Source organism: Eptatretus burgeri, chromosome 1 (assembly GCF_056783735.1).
Source record: "Eptatretus burgeri isolate ZD-2024b chromosome 1, Ebu_testis_v1, whole genome shotgun sequence".
Lineage (NCBI taxonomy): Eukaryota > Metazoa > Chordata > Myxini > Myxiniformes > Myxinidae > Eptatretus > Eptatretus burgeri.
Window position 1 is genome coordinate 45,291,782 of NC_140961.1, and position 18,300 is coordinate 45,310,081.

An 18,300-nucleotide genomic window follows, 5' to 3' on the forward strand; every position below is an offset into this window, starting at 1 on the left:
TTAGCCAGGCTGTTGCCGCTGTAACGGGAAATTGGGACCGACGGACCTTGGCGATAAACTGCTCGGATCGCACACGGTTCGAGTATGCTAAGCGGCTCGTTCCGTACGGGTGCCGTCGAGGGTGAATTTCCCCGGTAGTTTGAATCACGTGGGTATTTAGGTAAATTGAAATTGGCAATCGACCCTAACCCACGTGGTCTACCTATTGGCGAACTTCGGTCCAATAAGGGACCCGTACTTTTCCGGAGTTTTCCGAAAAAGCACGATCTAAATTCTGGGTGATCGGTCGAGCAGACTCTGCTACTCCATCTAGCGGTTGTGCTCGCAGCCGACGCCCGGCCCCGCAACAATATTACCATGGAAGGCCTTACCTGGTTAATAATGGAGGGACTGTCGTAGACTTGCCCTCACCACTAACATGTCAAACAACAATGGGACATGCACTATTGATTTGAAAGATACAGCATAATTTCATGAACTGTGTGCTCATATAAATAAACTACCAAATATTATAAAGGAAACATTGCGAAGACTGCATTGTACTCTCAAGAATATGTCACAGTTTCAAAACATGTACATGTATAACTCCACCAATATTAAATGCGTTTATAATTTTACTATTATTTATTTCCCTGAAAGCAAGATATATGTAGTTAGGTAGTTGTTGGAGTAGTTATAGCATGTTGTAAATAGTACCACTGCATTTCTCATCCTTGAAAATGTACGATTAGCCACCAGAATTAATATCCGAGGTAGTCTAGAACCTGAGCTACTGGTAAAATAACAACTGGTGGTGGCCATTTTGGAAAATGGCCACCATTTTGGCCACAGGACAAATCTGCGATGACCCTTTCGCTAAATATCTTCCTTAGGGCATGATCTAACAGTGTGCCAAAGCTCATGCTTGTATCATCAAAGGCACAATCCATTCCCATATCTGCCGGACTACAGCCTGTGTGTGGGATACAAACGTTCAGCCTAGTGGAGGTATGCACTCTACCGAGTGCCATTCTCGGTGATGTTCCTGTTTTGATAATGTCTGTTCAATTCATGAGTTTCAACACGTAAGCTTCTTGTTAATTAAACATCATAAGTTCTGTAAAGATGACAAAAAGGTGTGTGCCATTATGAACGATAAATAATTTAAATGTTTCAGCAGTGTGAAAATTTGTTTTGGTGTTTAAAATTTGTCTGAACTAATTGAAATGCTGATGCTTCACTGAGAACTGTTCACAAAAGTGTCGAAAGAGGCTTTTGGAATGCCAGAGTACCAATTTAATGACTTCCTTATGTAGTGGTAAGATCATGCTGTCGACATCACCCTGGGGGGCTGGCTTATTCAAGAGGATTTACGGGGTGACATATTGGCACCAAGGAAGAGGTACAAAATCTAGGCTACAGTTAGAGCAAGGTGAACGACAATAGAATACTCTAAGTATTTTGGGGGTAATAACATGGCTGCCGTGTCACTAAGGCATCTCAGATGAAGTGTTTCTGGAAGCTTCACCAGAGGCCTCGGAATTCCATAAGCTATCTGTAGAGGAAAAAAGCGACTTGTAAAAAGACTGCCATTTGCAAAGCCCTATTGTCAAATGTAATTTAAGTTCACCTTTTAATTGAAGTTGGCTTTCAATTCCAATTTATAAACTGAATATGCAGAGCCAGAACGCTTTTTATTTTGTTGAATACAACTAGAAGCACCCGCTCCCTAAGGGAGCCGTCAAGGGGGTCATGTTATGCCTAATTTACTGCAAGGGGTTCCAGGATTACACAACCAAAAAATAGTTTCAATCGTTTCAGTTGTTTTTGCGGTACCTGGGAACAGACAGACGGACAGTCGGTGAATTATAGTAAGATGTCAAGACCAATGAAGGAAAAGAGAGTCCGAGCAAATTTAAAGGAACAAACACCAAAAGGTTTATTTGCGAGGGCGAGAAAAATAATGTGGTCCATTTAAAACAGGGGTTATTTAATCATACAGCAGGGACATACAGTAATTTGGCTGGAGTGTGCAGCAAAAGACATACAATGTGGTCCAAAAGTAAAAAGACAAAAGAGCAGTGCAACACCATTTCTATCTGAGACAATTTTACTTATTTAACAATACAAGGCACCATCAGTTTCATTCTGTGGATGGGTAGATAAGGGAGAAAGATAAGAGAAAGTTTGAGGTTTTGGTGACCTCTGCGCTCACCTGACATGGACTGGCGAGCCTGACACTTTCCTGCGCTGGGAAAAGGCAAGATTGACGGGACTGGGATAGAGGGTGTTGCTGTGCAGCCGGGTTATTGTTCTACCTCGTCCCACGGAACTTCACTTCATCCAGTAGCGCTCCGTTGCATCCTGTGGTGCTTCACCTCGAACCCACCACCAGACAGTTCAACCTCAAAAAATAAATAAATAAACAAAAAAAACCCTCTATATCCCTTTGGAAAATCCCCTGCAACGATATTTTGTATGAATGGGGTGGAATCCAGTGTCCCCGGAAAGCGTGACCGTGCCATGCAGCAACCGATCTCTGCCCCTCATGTTCCAAGCGTGGCGTGCCCATTGGCCCAGACTTCACTCGTTCTGCGACTGGACATGGCTTGGCTTCGGACCGGAAATGGCTACATTCATCTGTGAGGCAGGCCATGGAGCCGATCTCCAGACTCAACGTGAGGGCAGCTTGCATCGCTCCCCGCTGTTAGCACAATCGTCCTTCCTGGAGAGTCACAGATGGTTCCCCGGACAGCGCGATGGTTGCTGCCAATAGGGAGGAACAGAAATGTTAATGGAAACTTGCAGTAGACGGCAACGAGCTTGGGTGGTCATAGCGTTCCGAGCGGGAGCAAAGTGGTGCCCTGAGCAGGCGCAATGGTGGTGGCTGTGGTCAATCACAGGCGAGTGGGTGAGATGATGGTTGGAGCAGTGTTTGGAACAGCGCCGCAGTGGAAGAGCGATGGTAGAGTCTGAAGTGGATGGGATGTGAGTAAAGTGAGACAATGGTTGTTGTTTTTGTGCTGTGGAAGTAATTGTATTCTTGTGGTGGCGGTGTGGTTGAAAATGGTGTTCCCTTCATGTGCTGCCTTTTTGGCTGCTGGTTGCACCATTGGTTAGGGGCACAGCTATGCCACTGATGCAGTGCCCCTATTACCAGTATACTGGTGCTCATTTCGCCGACCTCAGAAGGATGACAGGCTGAGTCAACCCCCTGGTGTTAATTCAGTGGAAAACAAGGCTCAAACTTAGGACCCGAGGATCCCAAGCCACCACCCCAAACCGCAAAGCCAACGCCAGGCTGAAAGTGGTTTGGAAAGCACGATTGAAAGTGGTATGGTGGTTGAAGTCTGGTGTGTGATTTGAACAGGGTTTTGGTGGCATATGCTAATGAGGTGGTTCATGCAGTTTTAATGGGGTTTTAAATAAAGATAGAAAAATGGGGTGAAAAAAAAACAAAACTAATTATCCCTCACAATGCATGTTCCCTTTGTACCCCATGAGACACAAGGGAGGTCCCCATCTGTAACAAGGACTAACAAAATAACTATCTTGGGAACCACTGTATGCTGGTTGCCATTACTGGGGAGTGACAATTCACAGAACAACAGTATTTATCCATTACACACTCCTTCACTGCCAGGGTGAAAAATGGCCAAAAGCAGCTGGGAAGAATGAATTATAATTAGGACTTTCAGTCTCATCTCACTGCCACCAACTGCAGCTTATATATTGTTGCGGTCTTCGCGCCCGCCGGCGTGCGACGGCCAAGTAACTCGAATCGCGGCACGTCGCCCACCGGACGGACAATCCAGTCGTGACCCTCTCGGACTAACGCCGGGAACCAGTCACGGGTGGACCTTTCGGTCTCACCGCGATCGAGCCTCATCCACACACCGTGCCTCACTCATACACGCGGGGGCACTTAACCGCGGTGCCTCATCCACACACGTGGGGGCACTCACCCGCGGTTCCTCACTCATACTGGCCGTTTCACTCACACACACGGCCTCTTCCATACACGGTACCTCATCCACACACGGCGTGCTGGGAAGCACGCATCTCGGCACCATCGCCACCACACCACTCACACACGGGGTCGCTTCCACACACGGGGACGCACTCACCCCTTGCACCACACACACAGGGACAACCACACTGGGGATTCGTGTCCCCACAAGGGTCTCCGGGGCCTCTATACCCCCCAAGCCCTCGTCCACAGCACCCGTCCTCTCAACCTCGCAAAGCACGACCGAACTCACCTGGTCGTGACTCGCCTCAAGGGGGCATACTCCCTCCCCTCGTTCCTGGAGGAGGCCATCCAGGTGCTCGCACTGGGTCTCTACCCAGTCCGCCAGCTCACCCCCATTGTCCTCCACTACCTCTGTGTGTGTGTGTGCGTCACTTACCCCGTCTTCCTCGTGTAGTCTCTCCTCTATGGTTCCCTTCCCGGCTACCGTCACTGCCAACTCTTCACCCTTTACCTCCCTTGTCTCAACTATTATTTCTGTTGTCACCTCGTGTCTCGTCTCACACGTTTTGGTCTCCCCATTTAATTTTTCCCTTTCGGTCATCGTCACGACCCTCGCCCAACACGTTCCACGAATTATTTTTTCACCCGCCTCCACCGCGGGCCTGTCAGCCGTTGCACCCCCTTCCAGCTCGTTTGCTCCCACACGTGGAGTCGCCATTCCCAGCTCCCTGGTCACGGCCTTCATGCCCGCCTGCAGGCATCGGCCCATGTTCTGCGTCTCACCCCGTAGTTCTTTCATTTCTTCTTTCATGTTTGCTTCCATTCCGTTTATTTGCTGTGTATTCGCATCCATCGTCGTTTTCACTTCATTCATTTGCTTGTTCATTTCGTTTTTCATTTCATTTGTATTTGTATCCATCTTTTCGATCATTTTCGCATTCATCTTTTCGTTCATTGCCGCCAGCATGGCGCATAGCTGGGCCATGTTGGATGCACTCAGCTGAGCCGTTTCGGCAAGGGTTGGGGAAGGGTCTTGGTGGAGAGGGGTGGTGTCATACACCGCGGCCGCTGCCGCACCCACCTCGGGCCCTGGGTTCAGTTGGGCGAGTCCGTGTTCCTGCGCAATCAACATTTCCTGCTCGGGGATTCCATCCTGAGCCATGGATTCTACACATTCTACATCCATTTCTAATACCCCCGGCTCCCGCTCGCCTTGAGACGCCATCTTGCTTCTCGTGAAGGGTTAATTTAACTCGCTCGTAATTTGGAGGGAATCGGGGGTCGCTTCTCTCACCCCTGGACCGATTCCCGTGAATTTAATTGGAGACAGGAGAGCCCGTTGTCCCGTTCTCCAATACCAGTGCCGCGAGGAGGGCGATGAATTTGTATCCCACTCCTGACACCAGTGTTGCGGTATTCGCGCCCGCCGGCGTGCGACGGCCACGTAACCCGAATCGCGGCACGTCGCCCACCGGACGGACAATCCAGTCGTGACCCTCTCGGACTAACGCCGGGAACCAGTCACGGGTGGACCTTTCGGTCTCACCGCGATCGAGCCAATCAGCCCCCGCGTGGGATAGGGTTGCTCGCCAAATTCGAACTACCTAAGTACCCACGCGGAGGGTAGACCGGGCGATCGCACCTCGCCGCAGGTCGACTTCAGACACGGGCCACTTAAGCGACCCGTTCCGTACTATCAGAATAACCGAGCGGTGTTATCGTCGACCTCGACGGTTCGATTAATTATCGGGCGTATTCAGCCCACTACCAACCCTTTACGTGAAGCAAGATGGGGATTCAATGGAGGAAAAGACGAAGCGAAGCGGGAGAACAGTTCAACAATAAAGCACATTTATTCTCGGCACACGGGAAGCACACAAATACAATTCCACCAAATGCACACAAAAAAAAGAAAACACAATTCCATTTACACAAAAAGCAAACATAAAAGTGAAAACACAGTGCAGAGCTAATACCGACTACCGAGCACACGGCAACACTTATACAATTCTACTTCACAGACGGCGCCGACAACACATACCCAAAACCAAGGAAAAGAAATCCCCCCAAGAATGGGGCAGGCCTGAGGCTGAGACCGGGTCGGGCCTACCCGTCTGGTAATGAGACGCGGAGCGGCGATGGCCCCGCAACCCGCGGGCCTCGTGGACAGTGCCTGGCTGGGGGTGGGAACGGGGCCCCCTTGGTCGCACTATCTCAGCGCGGGGGGAAACAGGAGGGGGTTGCTGATGCTCGGGGTATAGAGGATCTTTATTATCCCTGGTGTGCGTCTCCACCTCGGCCAGGTCGAGCTGCCGGCCTCCCTCGGGCGTGCAGCTCCTGGCACCGACGCGAGCACCCCCTCGTCCGACTCTCCTCTTCTTGACTCTCCGACCCGTTCTTGTTTGCGACTCTCTCCTTACTCGTTCTGACTCACGAACACCGTCCTTTTATCCCCCCGTAACTTCGCCTTTGACCCCCTCCCTTTGACCTTTCACCTCGCTCCCCATTGGCCCGAGAAAAAGTGGGCGTGAAGGCTTTTTGATCCACAAATTTGCATATATCGATCGCCCTGGGGGCGGGGCCAAATCGCCCCTCGCTCACCGATTGGACGGCAAAAAGTGGGCGTGTGTCGTTTTTGATCCGTTTTTGAAGCAGAAAATCCGTGATTTTGTACACGCTGTTCGACGCGCGTTCTGCATGAGTCCAACACCGGTACCCACAGCGGGGCAAGAACGGTGGCGATGCTACGGTTGTGAGGTGTGCGTGAAGGTCGTGGCGGTTGTGGTGAAGCGGTGGTTGGGGTCGGTGGTTGATGTTGTGGTTGTGATCATGGCGGTTGGTCCAAAATAAAGATAGTAAAAGAAAAACGGCTATCCTGAAGAGTCGCAGCACGTATAAATGACATGTATTCCCACTAGACAACGGGTTTGGGCCTAACTACACATGTACTTACCGAGATACCTCACCTAAGGGACCTGAATGGTGGTTTGCGAATCTGGTAACCACAACAATATTCATTTGGCCTCAATTTATTTCATCAGAGATCAGTTATGTAGAATACTGTATTCCATTCCTTCTCTTTTCGGCCTCCCTACAGCTACATCTGATCCCAAGTGGACGCATATGAGTGTTATATCAAGGCCGTACGAACCTGGCTCCATCCACTCTTGGTACTACCCCGTCGCTCCGCTCACCCCGCAACCAAAGCAGTTGGTGTCAGGCCAGTCTGTTGCTGGATTCTGTCCACCCTCGTTTTCCTGGCCCAGCAGTATGGTCATGAAAGAGCGACAGCCATCAGTCTAGTTGGGGGTTGGGCTTGAAAATCAAAAACAGGAAGTGACGAAGATAGCACTTGCAGGAAAGTTATAGATTAATGCAATAATGTAATTATTTACAACAAATCCTCATCATGACTAAAATGATCTGGGGACAGGGATTGGGGGTTGGGGGAGAAGGAGGGAGGGGGTGGAGGGGGTTAGAGGCAATGAGCAATTTTTTTTGCTGTTTACCTTTTCGATAAAACTTGGAAATTATTTTCCCGCTACAAAATCTTGTATATTATACAATAATGTCTTGTCCACACTCACCAATGATGGGAATGTGAATAAAATGACAAATTTGCAGCAACGTTGTACTCCTTTTGACTTTGATATTGTTCTCTTCTTGAGGCCGGCTCAATTCCATCTTATCGAGAGCTTTACAGCTCAAAAGGTCTTCTCTTTTCTTCTAGTGTTTGAACACAAGTGGAGAATTCAGGATTAACCATGATGGACAAAGTTTCAAACAGTTTCTCTTTACACAAAGACCGTAATAAGAGTTCAACATGAAGCACAATATCGTAAAATCTGTCGGACCACTTTTCAGGAGTCTGGGGTAGCCAAGCAGCTTGACCTCACTAGTGCTTCCAAATAAATACGCACCTGATGTACAAGCGTCACTGTTCAACCATCTCATGCAGTTTGCTCAAAGCTCCCTGCACTAAACTGCCTCAACAAACACCTTTCTCCTTGATTATTTGCCTGACTCGGTGGTATGATTGTTGAGCATCTGCTCTGAGTCGGGGAAGTCAGTGGTTTAAACCCCGACACAGTCTTACCAAAGACTTTTAAAATGGTTTGTGCTGCTTCCTTACTTGACGTTCAGCATTTAAAAGGAAAAGAGCACAGACAATCCCCAAAGGTTGGCATCTGTTCAGTACAGTGAAAAAGGTGGCAACCTTGTTGTGGCATCACTGGCATCCAGCATGCCCTGGCAAGTGATGGCACACTTCCCCCAAACTTAGTGGCTGTGGTTGTCTCATGGAACAGTCATGTGGTGTGTGTGTGTGTGTGTGTGTGTGTGTGTGTGTGTGTGTGTGTGTGTGTGTGTGTGTGTGTGTGTGTGTGTGTGTGTGTGTGTGTGTGTGTGTTTCAGCTCCACTACAAGCCTTATATCCTGTTAGAAAAATTTTTTTAAAGCCTCCAATATTGGGGACATAAAGTGCCCAAAATGTCTGTCCTCATTATGAACATTTATATACAATAAACTTAAATTCTATTCACTAAACTTAAACCAAACTTCATACGTGTACAACACCATGCCTGCCTAATCCAAGAGACCTCATGATTGGGGTCATTAGGTCAAAGGTCACTCTTTAGACCATGGTATAAGGGTATCTGTTGTTAAATGTAGATTTTTATCATTAAATTGTCAAAACAGGCTAAGTAATAAAGGTGGTATACATGTGCAATTGTACAGCACAGTCAAAGCTTTGTGTCCATCGAAATGTACTGTACTCTTCATTTATGGAATGTTCGTTCAGATAGAAATGCTAGGAGATTACCAATAACTGCATTCTAAACTCATCAACAATAATTACCTGTTTTCCTCGGCATCTGGTGATTGCAGCCAAGGGCAGGAAAATCGATTTTTACTGTATTTTCACAGTCAAAGTCTTCATTGTTCCATTTACCCTTTACCAAGCCCTTGGTGCAACAAGACAAACAAGTGTCTTCAACTGTGCATATTAGAGAAGCTGGGGGGAAACAACACCCCAACCACCTGCGCACCACCCATGTTATTGATGGCATAGCACTGGAACAGATGATGGCCATAGGTGGCAATATGGCCACAATTGGAGAACTACCACATTGAGATAGCTCCACTGGGTCAAAGTGACTGTAATAGGGTGGATGGTACATTCAACCAGGCAACAGAGAAACCCGTCGAATCCCTTAAATTAACCACGACAAGAACATCAGATGAAGTTGAAATAAACATCCAGAGTTTGAAAATGCCAATCTCAAAAGGTGCAACAGACCAAGTACGTACATTGAGAATCTAATGAATGAGGAAAATCTGTGCTTTCTGCAAGAGTTGGTACCAAATGTGTCAGGCAAAGCTGTCGCTTGGTCTTCGGTTATGCATCACAAAAGGCAAGTGAGAAGTGAGAGATGAAGGCTTTGACATTTGATCATGAGGGAGCTAATACAAGAATGTTGCTGTGTGCCAAAGCTGCTGCCTTCTGGATTGAACAGCGGTTCGATTTCAGTCCCCCATGCCCCCCCCCCTTCCGACCATTTTGTGTGTCACTCACTTTAAGGCACCTGGATGCACAGAGCTTGGGTTCTGCACAAGTGAAAGACAAAACACAGTTCATATCCATCAATTCCATTCCCCAGTTAGTCCCAGCACTAAGTGCAGCACTCCCTCCACACCATGCAACACAAGCTCTCAAATTGGTAAAAAAAAAACCATCAAAAATAATCTCAGCATCGGAAAAGGTCTCAGAATTTAGAAACCATCCATGGGCAAAAAAGTCATGAGAAATGAAAATTTTGTATGCAGCCTGGATAACCATGCACAGAAGGGTAGGATCACCGTAGGTAGATGTCAGGTATTGGTTGTTCTGCCAAAAGCGGCACAAAGATGAGGGGCATCCACCGAAATGACAGCTTGGATCTTCATACTCAAACAGACCACCTGCAAGAGGCCAAACAAAATCTGCCTCATCTGTCAGTCCTGGGTGGGATATTGAAAATGACATTTGTCAACAATGATGATGAAAGAACAAGCACAAATACGTTTTGGAACTTATCGATTCTCATTCTACTGAATGGACTTGTTTGTGCAAAGGCATGTAATGAATATGAAAATCCACACTCGCTTGAGATGATAATAACGATGGCACAAACTCGTCACACATGTGCACACAAGTATAGTGCATTGTCAGACTGCCAAAGATACTGTTAGCAACGTAGTGCATAGAGAGTTTCTGCCCATCTATCTTACCTGCATATACTGATATTGGTGAAGGGTTAATAGAGAAGCATACAGTTCAGTTTATAAAATGTGTGCTGCTTAAATGTACCTCATCACAAACCCTGACCTAGAGGTGGGGGAGGGAGGAGGTAGATTCCACAATCTGACGTTACACTTACCTTAGAAATGTTCAGGTGCTCTTGCTGGGAAGTGTCGTTAGCCCTCTTTGTGGTGTGAGTTTTATAAAAATTTTGTGCTGTAGCCCACCTCTCCACTATTTGATGAGATTCAAGTTACTGTTGGCCTGATAACGACAATGTTTGATTATATATTTTATTCCCTTCCCAAGGAACTTAAAAGGGGTCAAAAATTCAGATACCTTTCCATACACAAGATGCAGATGGCTTATTTTGCTCTGTAAAACTGGTTCAACCTTTTAGAGCATGTTGGCCCCTTCCAAAACCTACCATTTGTGAACCACCATCCAGGACTGACTAACATAGTGGCACACATTTGCTGAGTGCAGGTCCCTGGTCTGCTAATGTGTATATTTATTTATTTCCCCAAAGAATGACAAAACAGCAAACAGTTGATGATCAGCTAGCTTTAAACTCTCATTCGACAACACCTCGTAACGGAATATATGAAAACCACAGCTCCTATTCACCAATGGTCCAAGTAAACCCCATTTCTTAGTACGTGTCGAGGGTGGAAGGATAGTCTTGGAGGATGCACACTCGCCTCCAAGCGATCCAGCATGGGTTCGAATCCAGCAGCAAGCGATGACTGTCATCTTGGTGTTTCACAGGCAGGGTGATTCAATGTGTGCCAGCCCTCAGATGGACGTTAAACCGGGCATCCCATCCACTCACATTAGTTGGTAGATGCGATAGACCCCACGGTGTCCTTCACGAAGAATAGGCGACCTATCGCCGGCACACACGAAACGAATTACAAATTCCTGCCCTAACCTACAGAGGGCATTGCATCAGCAGCACAGCGGTGTCCACAGAAAAAGAATGTTGCTACCAGCAGCTATGTGCTGCCAACAAAAGGAAAGCAAGGCACTGTACTTCTGCATTTACTCCGTTTGTTGCAGGGTGTCACATAACGGTTAAGGTGGCTGGCTTAAGGTCTCAGTTTCAGCCCCTGTCGTAGCGTTGAATTAACACCAGGTGGGTTGACTCAGCCAGACATCTTTCCAAGGTCGGCAAAATGAGTACCAGCTCACACTGCATCAAATGCACAGCTGTGCTTCCAGAAAATGATGCAACCAAGCATCCACAGGCTGCATACGAAACAACAAGAACAACTTGATGAATTATTGTGATTCACTTTCTCTTTCATGAACCTGTATTTAGCAAACTATCCATTGTTGATGCTTCCCAGCTGACACAAACATGATGAACCACAACACTCCAGGAATGCTTGCAATACGATTAGACCCCCCCCCCTCCGCGCTGAGGACACTGCAGCGTACCTTGATCGTCCCGAGCACTCACCTTATGGACTTTGAACCGTACCTGGCGGGATGATAGAGCCTCATCAAGGTTTCGCCACGTTACACTCACTGTGTCCTACCAGGCACAACTGTGGAATCTCCATCTTGTCCAGGATTCTATCTCCTATCGTATGAAAGTGGCTTTGAAGGTCCACAGACACAGAAAACAAAGTTTGGTTTAATGAGTAGATATGGCCTCCCAATTAACACTTAATCGTTATTCTTTATTATATATATATATATATATATATATATATATATATATATATATATATATATATATATATATATATATATATATATATATATATATATATATATATATATATATATAGCCTGGTGTTGGCACAGTGGTTCGGGCAGCGGCTTGGGATCCAAAAGGTCCTGAGTTCAAGCCTCGTTGGGCCACTGAATTAATACACCAGGGGGTTGACTCAGCCTGTCCTCCTTCGGAGGTCAGCGAAATGAGTACCAGTATACTGGGCCGGCGTATACCCCGGTTAAAATAGGTGTACCATATCCCTGTGTCATAAGAGGTGACCAGGGTTGCGTCAGGAAGGGCATCCGGCATAAAACATGTGCCAAATTACGATGCGAATCATACGGATGATCCGCTGTGGCGACCCGTAACGGGAGCAGCCGAAAGAAGAAGAAGATATATATATATATATATATATATATATATATATATATATATATATATTGAAAGGAAGATTTTAATGTTATTTGGTTCCCTTTTACGCTCAATTGGACAAGCCACTCCCATGACATCATCTGGACCTCTGGTTCTGACATGTTCGGTCTGACAACACCTTCTTACACAATGATTTTGGCTATCGTCATAATTTGGGGATTCTTGGTGAGAAAATTATTCGTCAAATTCATTTTCTGACGAGTCTAAAGTGAGTTGTGCGTCCATTATCTATTGAGTGCTGACAATGTTTTCCTTGATTGCCATGGAAGTTCATCTGGAATTTTAGGGGCGGCACCCAACGGGTTTACTTTTTGAACTGTAACACCTCAAAAATGATTATAATATAAAAACATGTTCAGTTATTTATTTATTACTGAAAAAATCAACACAATCACATCAAAAAATATATTTATTTATTTTTATGATTCTGGGAACCTCTAAGTAGTTTGTTTCAAGAATCTACCATTGGTTCGTGGACACGTATTTTGGAGAGTGACGTCATTTGGCAGTGTTGGGAGTGCAAACATCATCTCCGATTCTTTATACTACTCTCCCCACGATGGCCTTGCAGATGCTGACCATCGGTGTTAGCATATCCTGATTACTTGGAAAGTGTCGAGGACCCACTTACTGTGATAGCTTTACAGGATAGGTCGAGAAATCAGAGCATAAGTCATGCATGACTCATGTATGAAAACACCAAAAGGTTTGGATTGCAGGGTGGGAATAAGGGACGATTTTCACTCACTTGCAAAGACATGAGATAATCAGGAGAGCCACTGGTTAGTGTGAATGCTAGTAGGGTAAGCAGACAAGTCGGTGTGTTGGAATAGTGACGGGTTGCTGGGGTTGGTTGGTGAGACAAATTCTGAACAATCTGAAGTTGGCATCTCCTAACTCTGAAATTCTGAAAGCGTGAATATCATGTACTTCTCACTCTACCCACACTCTCATCCCATTTGGTTTGACGAATCCACAGATCAACCTCGAAATCCATGCTGGTTCATCACGAACTTCACAGATTGTTGTATTATTCTTTATTCACTCTAATTCTTGCTTTTTCTTTTCTTTTCTACTTTCATTTGTTATCTATCTCTCTAAGGAGAAGTGAATTCTTGCAGAAAGTTTTCTTTAAGGATCACTTGGCTGCACCTGGATGGGTTTGAGGGTAGTGGAGTAGTGGCTGAAACCAGAATCCTATAGGAGGTTCCTCCTGATGACTCAATCTTTGCTCTTTACTTCTTCGGGTTCCTTCTTGGTCTTCGATTTCATTATCTCATCCCCAGAGTATCAGCATTCACGCCAACTTTATCTTCACCATAGGAAATTTGCCTCTGAAGACCAGTGTCTTTCTGTACCATCAGTACTTTCTTTGATAACATGCAGCACATCTCCAAATCAATAGCTCAACACTTCAGTCTTTCCACCCAACTTACGAGTTCCTGAAAATTTCCTTCATCAAAATGTTATGGGAAACTTTGCCTTTAATCGGATAGTTATCTCCCACATTACATGTGTTGGTATAAAGAATCAAGTAATTTAATTGCGATACAAGATGTGCCATTTTGTGTAAAACTGCCATCTCCACTTTCCTAATGTGTCCAAAACAACCATTCATTCTTTGATACTGCTTTTTCATGTTTTCACCTTTGTAATCTGCTTTGAATGTTCTTTAAGAAAAAAAAATGGAACGCCAGGCTTTCAAGTGCAAGTTTTGGAAAAAAAAGGGCACGGATATCAAAAACGGAATGTCCCCCCACCATTTTGATGGAACTGGCGTGAAGCTAAAGAGGTGGGGGGGGGGGGAGAACACCTTGATTGATGGCAGAATACCAATAATGGCAGGGTAGTCGATACAAAGCTACATAATGGAGTGCAGCCAGAGGGATAAAGTCAAATCAAGTGGGACTGTCGGTGAGGGCCAGTCAAGTAGGACTGCAGACTCAGCTTGAAATGCTGTGCAAGTTTCATGCATGGGTCGGCACGATAGACGTCCCTACTGTAAAGCACCAACACCAAACTCCAAGGACACTGCAGGTTGCCGTGATCATCCTGAGCCCTCACCTTGTGCACTTTGAACCATGCCTGCCAGGACAATTGAGCCTCATGAAGGTTCTGCCGTGTTATAGTCACTGTGTCCTGCCCAGCCCTACCGTAGTACAGTATTTCCATCTTGCCCATTGTATCTCGTCGTATGAAAGAAGCCTTAAGGAATAGTTTTTCAGTAATCTGTCGTTTGTTGGCTCATGGACCTGTATTTTGGGTAGTGGGATTAATAATTACTGTATTGCTTCCAACTGTAGGCTATCCACACCCCATGGGCAGATACATTTTAAAACCACTTCGTTGCAGACTGCATTTGAGTGTTCATCACAATTAAAATTATACACATCCCTTGAAGGACATATGGTTTGGAAGATTCATGCCTACAATAAGGCTGTGCCTGCACCTGGCGACTCGTCTTGGTTGTGATAAGAGAATGGGCATACATAATGTGGGGAAGAGGTCCATAATCCGACCCAGAGCGACACAAGTCAGCCAGCTACCCTGAATGCTTTGATGGTCTGTCGGAATCTCAAATGCAATGTGAACATGAGAGAGAGAAAACATTTCAAAGTTGCCACACCAGCATCCAATGAAATAAAAAATGGTGTCACGCACGCATGCACGCACACGGCTCAATGGTTAGGTGGTGAGCTTGGGATCCGAGGATCCCGAGTTCAAATCCCTCTGTTGTTGAATTAATACCAGGTGGGGTTGACTGCCTGTCATCCTTCTGAGGTCGGCAAAATGAGTACCAGGTTGCTGGTATCCTGTGTCGGAGTGGCAACCCGTCCGGGATTGTGCCCAATAGCCAAGTAGACTGCTTAAACAGCACCAATGCTCTGCACAGTGTGTGGTCCCGATGGATGGACACACGCACACTTGTTCACCAAAAGTTTAAAAAAAAATTATTAATCAATCTTGAATCTCGATCCAGCTTTAAAGCAGTCATCCTAGTATTTCGCAGGCAGGGTGATTCAACATGTGCACCATCCCTTGGATGGATGTTGAATTGGGCATTCAGTTTGCTAGAATTATTTGATGGACATTAAAGATTTCAGCATCCTTCCCAAAGAGGAAGCGAGCTATCACTCGCAAACAGTTGACTAACACCCAGAACAAATTACAAATTCCTGTTCTAACCTTCAGGAGACACATATTTTGGGTTGTGGGATCAACGGCACAGCCCCCAACAATGATGAAAGCGAGCAGCCGGGTTACAAACGATATGAAATGAATTTTACCCAAATTCACCCACTCTGGTTCAAAAGAAAACAAAAAACAATTTTAACATACAACTCGAGAATTGTCCCACTTCTATGCACTCTTGAAGCACTGGACAGAATGAGTTGAAAACTGGTGGTTGTACGGTACTTGGAGTGTGCCCAGGAAGGTTTCAGATTTTAAAAAAATAATAATAACAAGTGGTGCCAGGCACAACAAATTCCACCCATTTAAGGCATAAAGTTATTTTGGGGATCAAATTTAAATTTGATACATCCTTAACCTGAATGTTGATTATAAGGAATAGAATAAGGAATATTTTAGTCTTAGTTTGATGTCAATTAAACCATTTTTGAAGAAGTTATGAGCGAAAAACGATTTTGACCTTTTCGTGACCTGACCTTGACCTTTGATCTAATTGGACCCAAAAGTTAATGGGGTCGTCCGAGGTTCATTACCCACCTGTGGATACAATTTGACTGTTTGAGCCAGCCGTTTTCCCATAAAGTTGTATTTTCGTAACCATGGTTTAGTTATAATGCAAAATTTGTAATTTTGACCGATGACCATGACCCCCAAAACTTCAGACCCTACCAATCTTCACAAATATGCATTTTTCACTATAGGAATGGGTAGGATTATAAGTGACAAATAGAATAAGGTTCACTATAAGCTTAGTTTGAAGTAAATCAGATCATTTTTGACAAAGTTATGAGCGAAAAACGATTTTGGTCTTTTCGTGACCTTGACCTTTGATCCAATTGGACCCAAAAGTTAATGGGGTCGTCGAATGTTCATTGCCCACCTGTCGATTAAATTTGATAGTGTTTGCTAAAGCCGTTTTGCTGTAAAGTTGCTAACAGACAGACAAACAAACCGGACGATTACAATATCCCGCTCCCTCCCTCCAGGGGGCAGGATAATAATAACTGGAAATGCTACTTTACAACTGCTGGCAGTGATGACCAGGTACCCAGATGTCCACCTTTGACACAATGTGAGACTTTCTGTAGATGATAGTTGCAAAGTTTCGCTTCGATAGGATAAGTGGTTCCAGAGAAAACATTATTTAAGAGTGATACAAATACAGCCCTGCTTCAATACAGCGCGAGACTGACGAGTTACGAACCGGGTCACACAAAGTGTTCAATCTAATTATTACGTATGCAGTTAGCCCTTTTTCCTGGGGACATTGTCGGTATCAATTGAATTGCTGTTACTGCACCATCAAACGCACGTGCCAAGGTACAACTATGTGAGCCTTCTGGGAAAAAAATAAAATCTATAAGATCTCAAATTCAAATAATTAAATAATTCTGGCTGCCAAACCGCGTGGCCGATCGGGTTGAAATTTTAAAACTATGTTTCACATGTGGGCTAGATAATAATTTTGAAGTTTAACTTATATTGACACAGCGATTCCAGAGTAAACATTAATTAATATTTCCCCTTCAATCCAACATGGCTGCCAAACCATGGGCCCGATCGAGTTGAAATTTCAACCCTTCATTCCACATGACTGTTCCATCATAACTCTGAAGTTTCTTTGTTCATCAAAGGAACTCTTTGTTCGTCATGGAGAGGCGGTCATACATGTGGAATTTCACCTCGATCTGTTTAGCTGTTTCAGAGAAGACTTTTAAAGTTATTAATTTTCAATCCAATATGGCTGCCTTATCATGTGCCCTTTACAACATAAATTTAAATTCTCCATCTCATGGGGAAGTGGATTATGCTTGTTAAGTTTCGTGTTGATCGGACAAGATGTGTCTTTTGATCCAAGATGGCCTCCAAACCTTGTGACTTGTGACATCATAATTTTTACCGTCTTGCAGGCATGGGCGTAGATTCTATTTGCCAAGTTTCGCTTCGATAGGTTATGTGGTTCTAGAGAAAACATTATTTAATATAATTCTTGAATCCAACATGACTGTGAAATCATGTGACCTATCAATTCGAAATTAACAAACTTATATTCACTGCTCGTGTGCAATATGTTTGTGAAGTCTCCTCTTCATCTGACCAGCCGTTCTGCAGAAGATGTTTGAAGGTTTTAGGGTAAATTCAATATGGCCGCCAAATCATGCGACCTATCAATTAGAAATTAACAAACTTGTGAAAGGATGTCTTGGGGAAAGTGTGTGTGAATTTTTGCTTCAATCTGTCCAGCTGTTCTGGAGAAGAATATTTTTTAAATTTATTAATTTCCAATCCAAGATGGCTGACGAACCATGTGATCTATGACATCATAAATTTATATTCTGCTTTCAATCGTGTAGTGGAACACGTTTTTGAAGTTTGTTTATCGGACAAGGTGCGTTTTTCTATCCAAGATGGCCGCCAAACCATGTGACATGTGACGACGTAATTTGTAACGTATACGCAGGCATGGGGGTATAGATTATAGTCGCCAAGTTTCACTTCGATAAGTTATGTGGTTCCAGAGAAAACATTATTTAATATAATTCTTGAATCCAACATGGCTGCCAAACCATGTGACCTATCAATTATTCATTAAGAAACTTATATTCCTTGCTCATGAGCAATACGTATGTAAAGTTTTGCCTCAATCTGTCCAGCCGTTCTGGAGAAGATTTAAAAAAAAAAGAATTCAAAACAAGATGGCTGCCGAACCAAGTCACCTAT

At 44.9% G+C, this 18,300-nt stretch overlaps 2 protein-coding genes across 6 annotated transcripts in view; one reads left to right on the forward strand and one right to left on the reverse strand.

Moving 5' to 3' along the window:
* Positions 1–7,552, forward strand: part of LOC147034371 (aryl hydrocarbon receptor repressor-like) — a 47,818-nt gene extending 40,266 nt beyond the window's left edge. Inside the window, exon 11 of the mRNA XM_085881740.1 lies at positions 7,050–7,552. Within this exon, the coding sequence (XP_085737866.1) occupies positions 7,050–7,255 (206 nt within the window). The 3' untranslated portion in view covers positions 7,256–7,552. The remainder of the gene's footprint in view (positions 1–7,049) is intronic.
* Positions 1,894–11,939, reverse strand: LOC147034372 (uncharacterized). 5 transcript variants are annotated; one of them, XM_085881795.1, is made up of 6 exons: positions 10,934–11,939; positions 9,812–9,913; positions 9,528–9,559; positions 7,540–7,678; positions 7,104–7,267; positions 1,894–2,745 (listed from the first exon to the last, which is right to left on the reverse strand). In XM_085881795.1, the coding sequence occupies exons 1-5, from the start codon at positions 10,983–10,985 to the stop codon at positions 7,227–7,229; spliced, it is 366 nt and encodes a 121-aa protein (XP_085737921.1). In that variant the 5' UTR covers positions 10,986–11,939; the 3' UTR covers positions 1,894–2,745; positions 7,104–7,226. The 5 variants fall into 5 exon arrangements, with proteins under 5 accessions (XP_085737921.1, XP_085737911.1, XP_085737904.1 ...); XM_085881785.1 differs by having other exon boundaries at positions 1,894–2,951; XM_085881778.1 differs by having other exon boundaries at positions 7,104–7,209; positions 9,528–9,913.
* Positions 11,940–18,300: the final 6,361 nt, after the last annotated feature.